The following is a 20,205-nucleotide window of genomic DNA, read 5'->3' as shown; positions in this document are numbered from 1 at the left end:
AAAATTTAAAATAATAGTTTCAAAATAAAGTTTTATTGAGAACAAATATAAAATGTGAATTCTAAACTTGTAATTATATTTTTTGGTGACGTGTCATGAAGTCATCACTGATTTTGAGGTATGTCTACGAGGCTTTGTTCTGACTTGTAGCTTGGCTTTTCCTGTTCCTTCTTCTCTCTGAAACATGGCTGGCTGTGCGTGTTGTAATTTTGTGCTCTCTGAATTATTTTCTGTTTAAGTGAATTTATTAATGTTTTAAATTGAGTTTTGAACAGTTTATAGTGTTCTATTTTGTCTATATATTTGTTTTGTGTGTATACAAGCCAATAGCCACTGTTTTTCAACTATATAAACTGGATAAGTATTTAGTTCATAGTAACTTCACTATGGAGTCATTCAGGGTAGTACCTTGGGCCTGCTGCTTTTTTTTGTATACATAAATAACTTGTCTAAATTTGATTTAAATAGTAAGCTATTTTTATTCATGGATGACACAATTGTTTCATTCAGGCCTACATGGGAGGATGCCTTCGAAATGGCTACTAAAGACCTTTTCCAGGTCAAGAAGTGACTTGACCAAAATAAACTCACTTTCAACGTTGATAAAACCAAGTACCTACACATATATTCCAAAATCAATAAGCCCCATTGCAGGACCTTGTCCTTAAACTTGTCGGCCACTTGTGGCTGTGGGGTATTGCAGCGTGTGGAGCAATTCAAGTATCTTAGAGTGTTAATAGATCACAGACTGAGTTGGGCTCCACATGTAGCGGGTTCGAAGGATGATGTATGCATTCAGACTCCTGGAAGAGGTTCTTCCTCTTTCTCAACTCAGAGAAGTTTAATTTGCATAGATGCAATTAATAATCTCATACGGTATGCTGGCCTAGGAAGGGGCCTCATCGGCTACCTTGGAGCCCCTGGCTGTAGCATAGCGTGCAATTATTAAAAACTGCCTGAACAGGGATAGTCGCTACCCAACGGAGTTAGTCTACCAGGAATTCCATGTATTGGATATCAGACAGATTTATATTAACGTTTTAGTATCTTTCATCTGGCATAATAAAAACACAATTTTCATTCCATCAGATCACATCTATAATACCAGACATCAAAATAACATTGGCATTGTGCAGCCACGCCTGCTCAATAATTGTACAAATACTAACAGCCACTATCTATGTCACATTCTGTACAGGGATTTCCCAAACCATCTGAAGCAAATGGAAAATTTTGTCAGCATTTTATCACCTTTAAATGCTGCCTTAAGAGGTGGTTCTTTGAAATTGGTAGGGCGGTAATCCAATCCGCCTATATCCATTGAAGATCACCCCTTATTATCAATGATCGTCTGGATATGAAGGACTCTGCAGTTTTTTTCTCAATACAACAGGATTTAAGGTCAATAGCATTAAGTGCTCTCCGCATCCTTTGAAGACGCTTTTTTATTTTATTTATTCTACCTTATACTTATTCTATTGTTTTATTATTTATTGTGAAAATCTTCAACTGTTATTGTTATTATTTATTGTGAAAATCTTCAACTGTTATTGTTGCTATAATGCAGTTCACGGAACTCATTCCCCACCAGACTTGTTGTCTTTGTAGGGAATATTCACTATGTAAAATTTTTGTCTCAGCTGCTGTATTTTATTTTGTGAATGAAGATTATTTGATTTGAAAGAAGTGATAAGTTCCAAATTTCCAATGCAATAAGATAGGATTATTAAGTTTGTTTGGAATCTTCATGACGGATTTCTACCACGTGACAGTCAATGGCCATACTGTGGTTATAATATAACTTAAAATTATAGTTACTGTGGTCTTGTCTAGTACAAGGAATTTTGAAGTATGTTATGTAACTAGCTCCCCATAGAAATAAGAAGACGCAGGTGATGTTCAAGAAAATATTGGATAGCCATCTACTCAAGAAGGCCTAATACAGAATAAAGGAGTGATTGGAAGGTGTTTGACCCCCAGATGACGAATGAAGGCTGCTAAAGTTCTACGCATCCGCTAAGTTTTTGCTCTCTGTGAATGTGGTGATGTTTAAACTATGAGCCACTTCCTTGAGTAATGCCAACTGACCAGATGCTTTAGATGTTGTAATCCACAAGGATTACATTCTGGACACGCCTTACTTTGGCTCGATAATATTGCATTGGTTATTTATAATGGAATTTTTATTTTGTTTCGTGAACACTTCAATTTATTTATTTTTAATTTCCAATTGTTTCCCCTAGTTGGTTAAGAAATAAGTGAATTCTATATGGTATTTTCATTTGAGTTTCACTACATTAGAACTACGTGCCGAAAATAGCACTTGTATAGGCCTACAGTATTAATGTATTTTACTCCTTCATACAATACGCACCACATAAATAAAACTATAAAGATTAACTAAAATGTGTTATAATAGTCGAATAATTTTAATTTACAATGAAAATTATTACCTGTGGGCCCATTTGCATTATAGGATTTTCAGTGTCTAATCCTATGATTTTTGGCTCTTCAGAGTTGAAAAGTTTAGTGTCAACATCACAGTCAAATTGAACATGAACTAGAACTTCCTCCTCATCATATTCGTCGTCATCTTCATCTGCAGTAGGATTGCCAAGTGCACTTTCAAAATTATCGTATTCACATTTCATACTTCTTCCTTCCATTTCAATTATCTGTGAACAGAAAGAATACTCATTAAGTTAAATTTGGAAAAAATCTTTGTTCTAAACATTGAACATTGGCTTTTGATAATGATTTTTATAATAATTAGCACGGACTAACAAAGAACAATTTAGTTTAAAAGAAAGTCGTGGGATGCATGTTCAGTTTACAAGAACTATTGACGCCTGTAATGAAATCGTTTATTTTTTGACAACTTGGGTTTCAAATTATAAATAATATTATTGAATTTGAATTACTTTACTGCTTTTTGAGATCTAATAGCATTTAAATACAGTCTGATTTATAACACTTAGTGTGAAACAATTGGATGAGGCCGCCTTCAGGAGAACCGTCCGGAAGCTACTGTGTGACAAGGCATATTACAGTGTAAATGAATTTATGGGTAATAATTTGAATTTTTACCGAGAGCGCGAGCACTGGATCACTGCCATCTGAACTGATACAATTTTTGTAGAATGTGTTTTGATTTTTTGACTCCATTGATCCCACAATTGTGGGTAATGGATGAAGCAGAACGTATTAAAGGTACTTTGTTTCTGAATCATATTCGTGTATAAAGTCCAGTAACTCACTGTACCTTTTGTCAGTAACTCACTTGTAACTTGTCGTTCTAAATTTTCGTGAATATTTTGTATGAATTCTGAGTGGATAAATTTTATTTTATTTAAGACTAATGAGTCACATTTTATATTGAGAGTATATTTTATGAAGGATTTATCAGTTTGAAATACTATAATCCTGTAAGTAGGCATCACAAGAGCTTTATAGTTCTAAATTTGATTTTATAGGTCTTGAGAAGTGACGAAAGAAATAGGAGTAGCAAAGAGCTGAAAAACACCATAACCAGATGCTGTAAACAATTATTGAAAACAAAAATTCAATAAGGTTAACATGGAATATGCAACAATAGCAAGAGCTTTTACTGAGATCATAAACAATCCTGTAGTAGCCCCATGTTGGATGTTTAAAGGAAATACATTCTTGCTACCTAAAGAGAAAGGGACCAATGACCCAGCCAAATAAAGACCTAGTAGGCCCACATGTTTGAAAATCTTTACAACATTTTTACTTCTGTGATCAAGGAACGGATTTGCAGACCCTATGAAAAAATAATATACTAGCAGAAGAGCAAACATGATGTAAAAAATTCAGTCAGGGCTACAAGGATCAAGTTATAACTGAATCAGTTATCTTCAAACGGCAAAGAAATTTTCATATGACATTCATTGACTATGAAAATCCATATGACTGTTCCTCATTCATACTTGACTGTGATTCTACAAATGTAACCCAGTGATTGTAGAGGTACTTAGGAATATGATGTCAATGTGAAGTGTGACAGTCTACTTGAACATATCTACACCACATCTGAAGTCTTAATCTATAAATGAAAAAAAGGATTATTCCAGGGTGATTACTTAAGCCCTTTATAGTTCTGCTCAGGATTCATAAATCTATTGAGCATAATACTGAATGATACCGTAGTAAAAGATAAACATTTAATGCGAATAGTGAAACAACCAAGGTATTTCACAGGTTCTATATGGCCTAAAGATATATGCCAGATCAAAGCAACATGCCTTCAATGCTTGTATTAGCATAAGCAGAAATTTAGTGAGACCCATGAACCATCATACAATGGGGTTTGGTGCACCCCCAGTCTTTTAATCAAATGTTGATGATAATAATAATAATATTGTCTGTATCCAATGAATAAAAATAAATTAGCATGAAATTATTAATGCTTACTCTATTCCTTATAAAACTTCTGGATTCGTTTATTCTGGATTATTACCATAATGCATTCTTATTAGGAATTTAAGCTAAAGTTTTTAACAAACGAATTGAATAATTTGAAGTTTTATTTTAAAATATTACTACATTTACTTCTAAGATTATCTTTATCTTATTCCAGGATTATAAATAAAATACTTGCCTATCAGAATATAAAAAAAACAGAATACGAGAGCTTTTAACCCCGAATTTCGAGTTGGCTTGGCTATTGGTTTATTTTAGTTTATAGAGGTTATAAAATTAAAGTGAGGTTAGTTACTTTCTTTTTGAAAACTTCCTCACTCGAGGAATTTTGTACTGTTGCACTTGCTGTAGATTTTTAACGCTCCAGGTGGAAGTTTTGACAACTATAATGACAAATAATTCCTGATTATTTATTATTCTATTTCTGATTTTGTATTTTTGTTGCATCTTGCTCACAAATAATTGTTATTTTCTAATGTTCAATAATATTATTTCTAATGTACGGTAATAAATTTGCAGTTTTTGTAACTTTTAATTGGGTAAGTATGTACTTTAGTGCAACAACATAATATTATTTTTATTTTGTTGAGCTTTTTTTTATATTTTGTTTCTGGCAAATCAATGAATGAATGATTGGATGAGTCTATAGTCAAGATTTTGAATTTGAATCCCAAAAAAACGGTACGGTAAGGTATGAATTAAACCCAAAAAATTTGAAAATAGCTTCCTAAAATATAATAATTTAGGCATCATTTTAAAACGTTATTCGCTCTCATGAATGCTCAATGATGGAATGGTTTAATAAAGAAGCTTTGCATAAAAAATTATAAGAAAATGGGAAACGGTATCCTACTATCACCAACAGCTAATTTCCTTCAAGATTTGCAACTGCTCAGCATGAGTTGAAAGCAGAGAAAGGTCAAGAGAAAATACTATGTAACAGTCTGGGACCTTTATCTTTGCTGATCGGCGAAGGGCCACTAGACTACAATACGACCTGTTCAAAAACATCATACATTTCTGAAAACTTTCTAGGTTTGCTCCAAACAGACGTGAACCTGAATACTAATAATTCGGCTATGTATCTTCTTTGTCATTGGAACTTTGGATTAAATAAAGGAGATGGGGCCGCGCTACCTGTTCCCTGGGCTATTGTTACAAAAAAAATTCATCCTCTAACTCTAGGCTGTCACACTCTATTGTCCTCTGAACCAACTTCATCACCCTCATTAGTGGCCGGAGTGGCCCCGTCTGCTTTCTTGAAGGCAGTTTTAGCTGTTAGCGACTACCGTACCTACTTTCTACCTTACCTGTTTGTATTCTTATCTACATACTTCTATCTATACTTTATTATTGCATCCAGATCAGTGTTCAAGTACTTGTTATTCAATTATTCCTAATGGTTCATTTTGATGAAACTCAACTTGCTCACAAGCTGTATACAGACTAACTTGAGTTACATACAATTCGTGGTTACACTACACCACGTGCACTATTCATCAGCTGATGATATGTCTATTATAATGTATTTAGTCTCATCATGTACACTGAATATAATAGGACGTAAGGATGAGTATAAAAGGGCGTAATCTTTATATAAAAAAAATAATAATACGTTCTTAGTTTGACTATATCCCTTCCACTACCAAGCGGGGTAATTGGACTACCCCAACCCACATTTTCCCCATTTTTTTGTAGATAATGTTGTTGTATTTCATTGAAACCTTGAGTACTTGTTAAAAACATATCACTTTAGTTGTTTCTTATCATAAAATCATTTCATTCCTCTGTTTTTTTCAATTATTAGCAGATTTATCCTTGGGGTAACTCTATTACCCCGCTTGGTATTCCATGTCATGCAATTTTTTGGTATATTCCATCCATTATCGGAATGCATGAGATATAAATTTAATGTCCAATTATCATTTTTTCGCCAAACCTGATTCATAATGATCACTTGAAATCTAAATTTGAAAAAATTGCTTCTCTATAGCCATAATTTAATTATTTGACAACATTTCCCCTACATCTATTTGATAGAATGCTCAATTTTTTTGTCCTGTCAGTTTTTGATTGAAAACATATTTTTCAACAAAAGAAATTTATTTTTAATCATATTAAAAGCTTTTGTAATGCATTTCATAGATGAATTAATGGAAAAAATATAGAATAAAGTTATAAAACAGAAATCTTGTTGGGGTGACCCAGTTACCCCAGTTGGTATTCCGTGTATGTGAAGAAGGTTGGTAGTCCAAGGGATATTATTGTACTTATAATCGATACTAATGTGACTATCAATGTAGGCTACCACTGGTTTACAGCTGAAAATGCCTTTAAGTAATCAGACTGGCCACCAATTTATTCTTATTAAATGAAAAAGACTAAGAAATTGTCAAAAACCACAGATTTATTGATACTTAGAAAGACCAATTTCGGTTATTACACCATTGTCAATCTCTGATAAACTAAAACTGAATACAAGAGCAGCAGAATTTATACTAGTAGGCGAGTACTGCTATTAGTCAAGGACATGAACGCCTGCCATTGGCCCAACTAGACAGTCTCCTCCCACTCCACGGTGTGACAAAATGGCGGCTTAAGCAACAGAATCACCATGATAACAAAATTTACTTTCAGTACAAAATAAGAACAAAGAAAACAAGTGTGAAAGATAATAAAACAAAAAATATGTAAATGGAAAAACTATTGACTAATGTATGCTTACAATTATATGATAAAACTAAATTTGTTGTGTGTTGTATTGGTTGAAATGAATCTGGTCATTTAAACTATACTGGGAATTTTCCTTAATTACTCTTGTTATTTCTAAAGCCTCTAGAATATTCAAAGATCTGCCTTTGTTATTAACATGCAGAAACTCAACATTCTCCTTAACTGTAAACTTGTGATTATTTGTTTCTGGTATCAAATGTTCTGCAAAGTTGGATTCCCCATTTTGTTTATTCCAATCTCTGATGTGTAATACAACTTTATTACAATCAAATGAAACATCTGAAACTGTAAAAATTTCATAATCATTCCTTATAGCTTATACAACAATATGGTGTCAGTGTTATCATAATTTGAAAACTTTTATATTGAAATGTACAGTGAACCATATAAAAAGTGAACTTAGCTAAATCCGGAGCTCGGAAACCGGCCCTTAGATAGAGAATTCTTTCAAATTTAAAGCTTTCAATCTGACTTGAAATGTAGACGATTCTACCTCTCACAAGTTCAATTATTGTTTTATACATTATATCAATCTTCAACTGCATTAATCAGCTTTAGAATTCAAGCAAGTTTCAAATAATTCTTATCGATTATAGAATAATAATATTATTGAGAGTACACTTGAAATAATAATATGGAATGAATTTCGTCAATTCTATGAATTTCAAAACAAACTTCTCAATTTGAACATAGCCTACAACTAATCCGAATAGAAAGAGAGATTGCATATAGTATACTCAAGAAATGATTCAGACAACTCCTGATACATCATACTCTTATGTAATATTACATTTTTACTCGATTGGAATCGAATCTTCAATTCGAGATCTATAAAACATGATAGTAAATATCAGAGTAATCGATATACGGACAACTTTTTAACTGAGAATTTATCATAAATAATTGTGTTGCATTCCATGGTATCACCGAAACAGAGAAACAGAATTAATAGATTATTTAAATATAGATGATATATAAATTTAAAATAACAGTTTCGAAATAAAGTTTTATTGAGAACAAATGTAAAATGTAAATTCTAAACTTGTAATTTATAATTTTTTGGAATTTAATAACGGTGACATGTGCATGACGTCATCACTGGTTTGAGGTGTGTCTACAAGGCTTTGCTCTGTACTTTGTGCTTTTCCTTCTCTCTAAAAAATGATGGCTGGCTATGTGTTCTGGTTTTGTGTTCTCTGAATATTTTTCTGTTTAAGTAAATTTTAATGTTTTAAATTGAGTTTTGAACAGTTTTATGGTGTTCTAATTTTGTATAAAATCGTTTTGTGTATACAAGCCTATAGCCATTGTTTTCAACTATATAACTGGATAAGTATTTCAGCTTGTAATGATGCTAGGATGTTTAAGTGTGTAAGGTATTATTTTTTAGATTTGTGTTGTATATTGCCAATATTCTTCTGAAGATTATAAGTTGGTTTGCTCTGTAAACTGGATTTCTCATTCATAGGCGATAGATCCATTCATAGTTTATCAAGAATCTACTATTTTGGAGCCGATAACATTCCTTAGGTTAATAGGTGAAAAATACTATCCAACCTATTTAGGAGAAATTGGTAGTACAGTAAAATGGTACACCCTGATGCAGGCACGTAGCCAAGGGGGGAGTCCTGGGTGTCCGGACCCCCCCCCCGAAATTTTTAAAATGTTTTATTTTTATGGACTACTACATTTTTATGAATGTAAAAAAATAAAACAATATCATACAGTTAAGGTAAGTAATTCATCATTGGAGATGAGATGATCCACATATTAAAAATCCACAAATCAAATATCATGTGTATATGCCGAGTAGGCAACACTGTGAACACACGCTTGATGCTCGCCGTTGATGTACGAGGGTGGGGTGAGGTCAGTGACCGCCAGTCAAGGTTAGACGTTAGTCGCGCTCTTGGCACTCGGCACGGCAGTCGCGAGTTCTCTCAGTTCATTCATTCATTGACAGTTTGTGACCGGACCAGTATGAAGCGAAAGCAACATAACCCGTCAATTTTAGATTTTTTTAAAAAGAAAAAGTCTACAAGTTCAAGTGTAGGTAAGTAAAGAATAAAGTAAATACTAAATCCCATACTACTATATTTTTAATGGTTTGCGTCGCAAACTTTGTGACAATATAATTTATAAGTACGTGTAATACTTTCTATGGACTATGGAGATTGAAGGCATATTATAAAAAAGGACTACATATAATATGGTTTAAAATAACATAAAGTATAGGCTGTCGTAAAAATAGGTTAGGTTAATATGGGACCGTCGGCCGCCATTTTGCAGTGCTACCAGCCCATAAGAAAACCCTCGATTGTAGTGTCAACTCGGTGTGACACAATTACCATCACGCTCAGGTTTAGTTAGGTTAGAAAATTATAACTGAGCTAACTAAAACCTGAGCTTGATGGTAATTGTATCACGTCGAGTTGACACTACAATCGAGGGTTTTCTTATGGGTTGGCAGGCAGCCCTGCTACATTCTAATTTTGAAATGTAGAAAATAAGAAAATCATTGTAATTTAGTTGTGTTTGTGCCAGTTTACTATTACCGTTTATTTTATTGTAGTTTTGATTCATATGTCTAAAAAAAAACTGTTTTTTTTTCAGATCAGCAGCAGGCCAATACTACATGTTCGTCCTCGTCGGAGCTAGAGCAATCTTTCAATACGGACCCTGCCCCTACAACAACTGGTGTGAGCTGTCTGGAGCCTAAGCCTGGACCCAGCGGCAGCAACGAAGCCCCTGCCCCTACAACAACTGGTGTGAGCTGTCTGGAGCCTAAGCCTGGACCCAGCGGCAGCAACAAAGCCCCTGCCCCTACAAAAACTGGTGTGAGCTGTTCGGAGCCAGAGCCTGGACCCAGCAAGGAAGCTTCAACCCCACGACTCGCAGCTGTTGATGAAGATGACATTACTGAACTTGATACTAGTGACAGACAACCTTTAAATTCTGGCATATTTCATCCACACACTTTTGACGTAGGTGAGTTGAAAAGAACCACTATTGATGACAATTTGAAAAACCAAATATTGTCTAATGTGTTAATTCCATCAGACGAATTTATTTATCCAACAACAGAATTTAATAAGAAACGGCTAAAATTTCAAAGTCACTGGGTGAAAAAATGGCCTTGGATAGCTTATTCAAGGAAATGTGACGGCATATTCTGTAAATATTGTTTGTTGTTTCTTAGTGAAGCTAGTGGCACCGGTAAGGGCAATCATGAAGCAGCAGGCGCTTTTATAGAAGCCCCATTTAGACGGTGGAGAAACGCCATTGAAAAGTTTGACAATCATAATCGTACACAACACCATAGAACTAATGTTGAAAAAGTTGACAATTTTATCAAAATTATGTCCCGAGAAATGAAGGAAATTCCTGACGTACTTATCAGTCAAAGGCAAAAAGAGAGAGAACTAAATAGGGCACACTTGAGGCCTATTGTTGAAACTGTGCTGTTCTGCGCCGAAAATGAACTCCCATTAAGAGGTGACAATGACAGTGGCCCTCTCACTCTTGAGAAGCCTTGTCAAAGAGATGGTAAATTTCGGGCTTTATTGAGATTTCGCGCCAACTCAGGAGATCACCAGTTAAAAAATCATATTTTGAACAATAAAAAGAATGCAACTTATATCAGTCCAGATATACAAAATGAAATCCTCGACGTGAGTTCATCATTAATTCAGGAAAACATAGTAAAACAAATAAACGAGTCTGATTGCTTTGCCATTTTAGCTGATGAAACTATGGATGTGTCTTCCATTGAACAGCTATCATTATGTATCCCATACGTCAGTAGGAACCAAAATGATAAGCCTATTATAAAAGAAGATTTTTTAGGGTTTTCATCCATCTCTGATTTGAGTGGAGAAAACATTGCCAAATCGATTTTGGAAATGATCCATAACTTGGGATTAGACATGACCAAGTGCGTGGGCCAGGGATACGATGGTGCTTCCAACATGAGTGGTAAGGAAAAAGGTGTCCATGCTAGAATTAAAGAGAAATACCCAAAAGCACTATATGTCCACTGTGCAAGTCATAGATTAAATTTAGCACTGTCAAATGCCATGTCTGTAAATAATGTTAGAAATGCTTTAGACATAGTAAGAGAAATCTGCGGTTTTTTTAGAAAAAACTCTGTTGCAAATCATACCCTAAAAGACGCCATTCAGGTGTATATGCCGGATAACAAAAAGACACGATTGAGTAAAGCTTGTGACACTCGGTTCACCACACCAGCCACACCAGCATTCAAGACTTTGTAGAACTAATTGAACCTGTGTATGCAAGTCTTGAGGAAATTTCCAACTCAAGTAGAAAAAGTGCTGGGGCTGCAGCTACCTTTCAAGCGGCAATGGAAAAAAGCACTTTTTTATTATCTTTGTTAGTGTGTGAAAAAATATTCAACATAACTTTACCCCTTTCAGTATACCTCCAGCACAAAAGGTACGACCTTTCAGCATTCGTAAGTTCTGCTAATGAGGTTATTCAGTCGTTACAAGACCTAAGAGATTCAGCTGATAAAGTATTTAAAGATATCTTCAACCGTGCTACAACTATGTCTCAAGAAATATTTAATAGGGAATTAGAAGCACCAAGAATAAATCAACGACAACAACATCCCTCTAATCATATTGCTAAGTCAACTGAAGAGTATTTTCGAGTTTCAATTTTTGTGCCATGTTTGGATAGCATTATAACAAATATGAAAGAACGATTTTCAAACAATGAAAACATCATAAAGTCTTTCCAAGCATTATTACCAGGATTTGCTTCGCCAGAGAAAGAAGACATGTTGGAATGCCTGTTAGATTACCTTTCGTCCAGTGATAGTCCTGATGACAGCTCACTTACTACACTTACAGGTGAATACAGGGTATGGTGCAACTCATCAAAAAATGTCAAGAAACCCTCAGACATTTTAGAAGTAATGGAATCATGCAACAAGTCTTTTCTCCCACATATTTACCAGCTCCTTCAGGTTTTTGCAACACTTCCAGTTACCACTTGTAGTGTAGAAAGGACATTTTCTACAATGAAATGAATAGAATCATTTATTCGTAATAGAACAAGCAACGAGCGTTTGAGTTCACTTGCTGTACTTTCCTGTCACCCACAGTTGCACCCTGACGCGGAAGCAGTTTTGGACGTGATGGCAAAGAAGCAGAAAAGACGACTACTTTTGTAAAACTTCCAGACGGACTTTGCTTTGTGTGTCAATGAACAAATGAAAATGTATTATTAAAAATTTACAAAAATTTTATAAATAAAATGTATTACTTATTATACATGTATATTATACTGTAAATGACCAAAACATGAGTTTTTAATTCATAAAAACCAAAAATTTCCACCCGGGGGGGCAAGCCCCCCGGAATCCCCAAGCCTAAGGGGGCGGGGCAAGCCCTCCCCGGCCCCGGACCCCCCCCAAAGTGTAATCCTGGCTACGTGCCTGCCCTGGTTTGGGACTCAAACTACAAAATATATCCCTGGTTATGAAAAATTATTAGTAGGCTGATATCTTGATAGGTTATGAATGGTATACTGCTGAATGGGAGGTCAGTTCTGGAGTGGTCAAGTTTTAATGAATAGATATCAGTGCATATTACAAAATGGCAAACATTAAAAATGATCTGAATCTTATAGCGTTCCTAACACAAAAGTTTGATGAGCAAAATGCTAGGTTTGATGAGCTAAATGCTAGATTTGATGAGCAAAATGCTAATTTTGATAAGCAAAATGCTAAGTTTGATAAGCAAAATGCTAAGATTGATAATTTGAAACAAGATCAAAGTGCTAGATTTGATGATATGAAGCAAGAATGTACTAGTATAAGACTAGAGCAGGTTAGTATAAACTTTCTATTAAAAGATACACATGAAACATTGAGTGATAATCATGAAGATGAAAACAAATTGAAGCAGGATGATAGTAGTGTTGAGATACAAAATCAATTATTTCAAGTTTCAGATAATGTAGGCCTAGTTACTGTTATTGAAAAGGTAAATCTTAATGAGATAGTAGAATTGAGTAATGTAGTAGGTAGGGAGTTGTCTTTATTGAAAGTCAACAGTAAAGAAAGTAGTATTGCCAAATTGAAAGTTGGGAAAACAGTAAATAAAGTGAATGTTTACATGAGACAGGTTTCTGTAGAGGTTAGGAACAATGTAAACAAGATGAATCTTGCTTTGTATCAAGTTGATGAATTCAACTTTCAACTAAAAATTTAAAAATTGTATGCAAAGCATTATCTAGTGAACATGACTGACTTTTGTAAGCAAAATGGCTTTGTTGAAACAAATGAACCCATGAATAAAATTATGTTCTTGAAGAAAACAAAGTACAAAGTCACCATTGATGTGTTAGTATTCAAAGGTTGTTTCAAGTTGCTTACTTACAAGATGATGACTGTGAATCACATGATGAAAGGGTATTCCCCAGCACTATGTTATGATTAGGAATCCTGTGTTATGCCGGGATTCAGAATAGCATAATCGCTACGCAGTGTATGGTAAGAGTCCATAATTGTGTCTTTTTTCTCTCCTGTAGCCTATTTTTCTTGGCCCTTAATCTTTTCAAATTTCGATTCTTTTCTGTCTTTGTGTAATGTTCAGTAAATTTCTTCTATGATGCATATCTTAACCAATCTTGTCCATAGTCATTTAAATTTGTATTTTTTTCTGAAATAGTTTTGGAAGTTAAAATAGTAGCTTATTTTCCTACTCTTTAAATTGTTGATAAAACTTAACTTTTCTAAAATCTATCCATTGTAGTGTAAATAATTGTTTGCTTGTGACATATTTTTTCATCATGTATCACTTATTTTGAAATGTGTGTTGTTTTAGGGAACTTATTACCCATTATTAATCTTTCTCTTCCTTGTATTATTTAGGAAATTTATTTACTCAATTTTTCTTTTTCTCTTATTTGTATTTTTTTAGGGAACTTATTTACCCATTATCCATCTTGATCGTCTTTGTATTGTAATCTTGAAATGGTTTGTACTTGTTATACAGTCTTCAAATTCTGAATTTATTTAAAAAAATAAATGGTACAATTTAGAACATGCTGAAATTTAATCTTATGTATAAATTCTTTTGTTATAATAATAATACTTCAAAATTTTAAAGTATTAATGAATTGTGTCGCCATATATATGAGATGTTCAATATAAATTAAAGTTAACTTGAATAATAATGTTTTCATTAAATAAAAACGTCTTGTCATATTATTAATTGAAAGGATTTAAAGGTTAAAATTTCTCTAAAGTTTTTGTAATTGATATCTTTTTCTAAATTTTAAAAACTGTTTGTTCTATAAATTTTGATATGATTGATTATCGTTTGAATTGGATGCTGGAGTGTATGTAGAATTTTTAGTGGGGTTTGTTGATTAGAATTTTGCTGGTATGTGATTGTTTTTTGAGATGGAAACCCATTATTGTCTAAAGAAGGAATAACAGAGGTTATGACTTAGAGAGGCAGTAATGAGATAATATTTTTTGTGTTGATTACTTATGTTGATTGCCATAGATGCAAAATAATGATTAATGATGTTGATTGCCATAGATGCAGATGATTACTTATGAATATTGATTGCCTTTGAAGCAAAATATTATTGATGTTTTGAATGATTTCTTGTTTAATGATTGATAGTAAAGTTTTGTCATGAAATGTAGTTTGTGTTTAGAACATTGAAAAGTCGAAATAAACTATAGTATCCAACAAACGATGATTAATAGTATTGAATAATTTGCTTTTCATAAAATATTTGAACAGTGAATAAATGGAAATGAAATTATTTTTTTATTAAAAGTTTGTAATTGATGTCTCCAAATTTCACAATATATGTATTGCTGACTGTATAATAAGATGTTAACAAATTTCATTTTTATATTGATTATATACTTAGAAATAATTTTCATGTGTATTAGATTGTATTGGTAGCCTAATCAAAATTTTCTTTTAGTTTATAAGCATTTTAAGATAACAGGTACAGCGTGGACATTAACATTGAAATAATTATCACGTGAATCTCGAAATCAGCAACAAGTGAACGCCATGAAGAGTGTTAAGAACATTTGGGTGATTTTCGAACTAGTGTGACTCATTAATTGACTATCAGCTCCAATGTCAATGCCAATGCCAACGCCAATATCTACACCAATAACTGTGCCAATGTCTAAGCCAATGTCTGCGCCAATGTTGATGCCAATGCCTACACCAATGCCATCACCAATAACTATGCCGATATCTACACCAATGCCTGCGCCAATGTTGATGCCAATGCCTACACCAATGCCATCGCCAATAACTATGCCGATATCTACACCAATGTCTGTGCCAATGTCTAAGCCAATGTCTGTGCCAATGTCGAAGCCAATGCCTGCGCCAATGTTGATGCCAATGCCTACACCAATGCCATCGCCAATAACTACACCGATATCTACACCAATGTCTGCGCCAATGTCTAAGTCAATGCCTACGACAATGCCGATGCCAATGCCTGCGCCAATGTTGATGCCAATGCCTACAACAATGCCAACACCAATGCATACGCCAATGACAATGCCAACGCCTATTGCTGACCATGTACCTAACTCAAACTTCAACACTACCACATTACCTGGAGGTAATTGCCATCCATGTTCACGTTCACAACTTTGAATTCAGAATAACAGTCACAGTATCATGAAAGAATTGATTCAAAAAATCCTCTCCTAAATTATTCCTGTATGCAGAACTCTAAACCTTGAAAGCTGAAAATATCAAAAAATCAAACCTTACCTAAATTAATCCTCACCTAAGTTAATCCTGTATGCAGTGTCTATCTCTTTTCCAAAAAACGAATTACATTGTCATTTCAAGCCTGAAATGTACATTGTATAATTATATGATACAAAATTTATGTGACTCTGTATCGAGTTTGGTATGCAGCCGTCTACTACAAGCATGAGGCAATGCTAACTGAGATGTCACCTGTATCGAGTTTGGTATGCAGCCGTCTACTACAAGCATGAGGCAATGCTAACTGAGATGTCACCTGTATCGAATTTGATATGCATCAGTCGACTACAAGTATCAGCCCAACACTACGTGCATCCAGATCAGCCCAACACTACGAGTATTCGGATCAGCCCAACACTGATGTCATCACACTGGAGTCACACTTAACTGAAATTCATACTGAGTGCCTTAACAGACTGTTTTCCGAAATTTGCATCAATATAATCAACTGTGTCAATAGTGAAAGAAATGAACATTTTTTCATTTATTGAAATTTTATGTGAAAATTAAATGTAACAATTCATCAATTCATTAAAAAAAAATGATAATAATTTTTTCTATTCAACATACTAAATTTCTTTTATGAAATAAAAAATTGAATTTTTCTATCTATTAAATTTATGTGCAATTTCAAAAACCATTCTTTATATATATTAAACTTTCCGTTGAGATATTTTCCTTTAAATTATAAAGCTAAATCAAAAGTAATTTTGATATCCTATATTTTGAAATATTGTTTAGAAATATATAACAAATGCTATTGATGAATTTTTATAATAATTTTCAATATTATAGGATGACATGTAATGTTTTTATAGAAAAAATTGTTACTGTTCTCGAATTTAATTTCAACAATTTCCATTTGTTTCAATGTAATTTTTTCTTTAAATTTTCAAACAGTAAAATTTTTTATGTCAAGAGGGGGGTATTTGTAATATTATTATTTTTTTAGATTTGTGTTGTATATTGCCAATATTCTTCTGAAGATTATAAGTTGGTTTGCTCTGTAAACTGGATTTCTCATTCATAGGCGATAGATCCATTCATAGTTTATCAAGAATCTACTATTTTGGAGCCGATAACTTTCCTTAGGTTAATAGGTGAAAAATACTATCCAACCTATTTAGGAGAAATTGGTAGTATGGTACTTATTATATCAAGTTCTACAATTATAATACAGTGTTAAGTTTAATCATTCCTCGAGAAATAATGAAGAGTCTCGTTTTTATTATTTTGATTAGAATTGAAGGTTAATTAATTAATTTACATAGTATGAACTCATAATACAAAGCATTCCTCTTCTGTCAAATCTTCCCTATGTTTTCCCTTTTGAACATAATTATTATTTATTTTAAGTGAATACTCTCAGTAATATAATTTAATTACAATCAAGTGAAAAATCTGAAACTGTGGAAATCCCATGCTCATTCCTTACAGCTTATACAACAATATTATTGTGTCAGTGTTTCAATAATTTAAAAACACTTATATTGAAATAAACAGTGAACCATATCAAAATTCTAAGCACAATCGAATAGAATAGAATAGCAATAGAATAGCAATGATGCTTCAAATTGTAGAGAGTTCTAGCTTCCCTCCCTTAGTTTTGCTGGAAACATCAAGGGAGAGGTACGAGGTTTTTGAATCATTGTTGTTTTTTAATAATAACACGTGGTGTGGAGAGTGTAGAGAATCCATATACAGATCTCGCAATATAAGTTCATTGACTTGACTATAGACAGTGTTGCCAATTTCCAGTGACTTCCTTTGAAAGATAAAACCTGTAGACTTCCACTTTCAAAACATAGTAGACGAATATGTGAAGATAAATACCGGTTATGTACCCCATTTAGTAGGATATTAACTCAAAAGGCATACTCAGATCACCTCATTTCGTAGGCTACATACTCATGGAGCATACACACTTCAGAGTTCCGTTTAGTAGGTCCTACCGGAAGAGTGTATGATGAATGTGTGTATGACGAATGTGGCGTGGATCTGGTGGATTTTTCTGTAAGCGCAAGTATGTGAACTCTAGATGCGTAATGGGGTGATTTTGGGAAAAAGTGTGTAAAGTAGTGATTCGGATTCAGAACAGTCCTAGAAGTCGTTTTGAGTGGATGCACACTGGGGTACCAAACGGGCGCACCCCGTTTGGTAACCGCTCCCCGTTTCGTGTTGTGCTTGAGCACAATTCTCCCCGTATGACCCCTCTTACAAACACACACACACACACACACACACACACACACACACACACACACACACACACACACACACACACACACACACACACCACACACACACACAACACACACACACACACACACACACACACACACACACACACACACCACACACACACACACACACACACACACACACACACACACACACACACACACACACACACACACACACACACACACACACACCACACACACACACACACACACAACACACACACACACACACACACACCACACACACACACACACACACACACACACACACACACTGTGACGTTATTCTTTATATTTAAATAACGAGTAGCCTCCTGCTTGGCATCAGTCGGTAGAGCATGAAATATTTGATATAATTATAAAATTAAATTAGGTCGTGGTTTTTTAATAGAATACAGTCTCATTAAAAACTTTATAGGCCCAGATATGAGCTTCCCCTATAACTCTTGTAATTCATTAAAAAATAAATATATTTAAATACGATACTTATACTATAGTGTTGAGGAATTAAAATAAATTGCACACCATAAACAATTTGATACATATATTAACAAATAATGCAAAAAATAGATCGAGGCAAAAATATATAAAGAGCGATAAAAAATATAATATAAAATAAAAATGGAACAATAATTGAAATCAGTAAAATATCACAGGCTAAACTTTATACTCTAGATTTATGGCACAAATCATTACCATGTGCCTTTATCTTAAAATCATATGCATCCTTTTGCATGTAGCTGCGATATGAGCTTGCTAATACTTGTCGACTTGGACAATTCAATTAAAAATAGGTTCTTTAAGATCAACTTGATAAATTGGCAACTAATAATCCAAATATATATATATATAATTAATTCTCTAGTACTTAGTAGATTTCTTTGTATTGAATATATATTTTATCTCAGGGTGCAAGATTCGGCACCTGATGGAATAGGTAGAGCAATTCATCTAGTGAATTAGAGCTATAACAAACTATCGCAAATCATATTGCAAAAATTAAAGATCATATGAATATGTTTTAATAGCCTAGATTTTATACTTCTTTGGTTCAATAGAATTTTCTGAAATGTATTGGTTCATTTACTCCTTTAATAAAATACCTTTAATACTATATTTACTTGCGCAAGTATTTTTTATCAAATTCTTAATTTATAATAAAACCCTTTCGACGAGCTAGCTTTGATTATTAGATAAATTCGAAGCACTAGGGCGCCCATCACTAATTCAATATTTCTCACTCACGTGTCGAAAATCTTCTTATAAGCCGCCGATGTCGATCCAACTCCTGGTGGTCCTGGAATATGGTAGCCGGAATCGTCTCTTCCAAGGGGTTACAAAATTATTTGAAATTGAAAATGACTTCTGCTTTATAAGAGCATCACAAAGTCTTTTAAGAAATTTAATAATTTGATCTAACTTTAGCTTTTACAAGTTATAGCAAGGTATTACGCTCTAAAATATTTAGGGTCCTCTCATGGTGGCATTTGGCTGGCGAGTGATGGTTCTCCTTTCTCAATTTTACAATTCTTATTTCCGACTTTCAAATTAACATAAAATTTGAATATCTTAGTCCTCCGCCATTTAATGTTCAAATAGATCGTACAAAAAATATCAAATTATTACTTAGGTTGTGTGTTTAATAATTTCTTTGCCTTCGGGCCATATCTATAACATAGACTATACAATAATTTAACATAAATCCCAAACATTTATAGAAATATATATAAATATTTTTGAATTGGCATACTATTGCCGCCTATTAACTGCCATTGTGCTATTGGTGCATGCAAATTTGATTCAGTATTCATGCGCCTGGTACCTCCTATTTCCTGAATACACTTAATTATTTTTATTAGGTTTTTTAATTATGCTCTCTACATGCTAGTTAATATTCTATATACTAATCTTTATTTCATGCTTCCTAATAGTTAGCCACGTGACCATGTGTTCTTTCAAATTTCATACCGTTTTGTTACAATAGAGCTCTG

The 20,205-nt window shown here is 33.6% G+C and overlaps 1 protein-coding gene across 1 annotated transcript; it reads left to right on the top strand.

The window, feature by feature from the left end:
- The first annotated feature begins 8,953 nt into the window (after window positions 1-8,953).
- Window positions 8,954-15,370, top strand: LOC120352185. Its single transcript, XM_039431894.1, has 3 exons — window positions 8,954-9,229; window positions 9,790-10,222; window positions 15,310-15,370. The coding sequence occupies exons 1-3, from the start codon at window positions 8,971-8,973 to the stop codon at window positions 15,368-15,370; spliced, it is 753 nt and encodes a 250-aa protein (XP_039287828.1). The 5' UTR covers window positions 8,954-8,970.
- The last annotated feature ends 4,835 nt before the right edge of the window (window positions 15,371-20,205 follow it).

The sequence above is a fragment of the Nilaparvata lugens genome, chromosome 7 (genome assembly GCF_014356525.2).
Source record: "Nilaparvata lugens isolate BPH chromosome 7, ASM1435652v1, whole genome shotgun sequence".
Taxonomy (NCBI): domain Eukaryota; kingdom Metazoa; phylum Arthropoda; class Insecta; order Hemiptera; family Delphacidae; genus Nilaparvata; species Nilaparvata lugens.
The sequence above is the reverse complement of the archived record's forward strand: the minus strand, read 5'-3'. Positions and strand labels throughout refer to the sequence as shown.

Bases quoted from the DNA above. Each gene is read 5' to 3' on its own strand.
- LOC120352185 (XM_039431894.1), top strand. From the start codon at position 8,971: ATGTGTATATGCCGAGTAGGCAACACTGTGAACACACGCTTGATGCTC. The intron at 9,230-9,789 runs GTAAGTAAAGAA...TTTTTTTTTCAG, and splicing joins GTCTACAAGTTCAAGTGTAG to ATCAGCAGCAGGCCAATACT. The intron at 10,223-15,309 runs GTTAATTCCATC...ATTGACTATCAG, and splicing joins AACCAAATATTGTCTAATGT to CTCCAATGTCAATGCCAATG.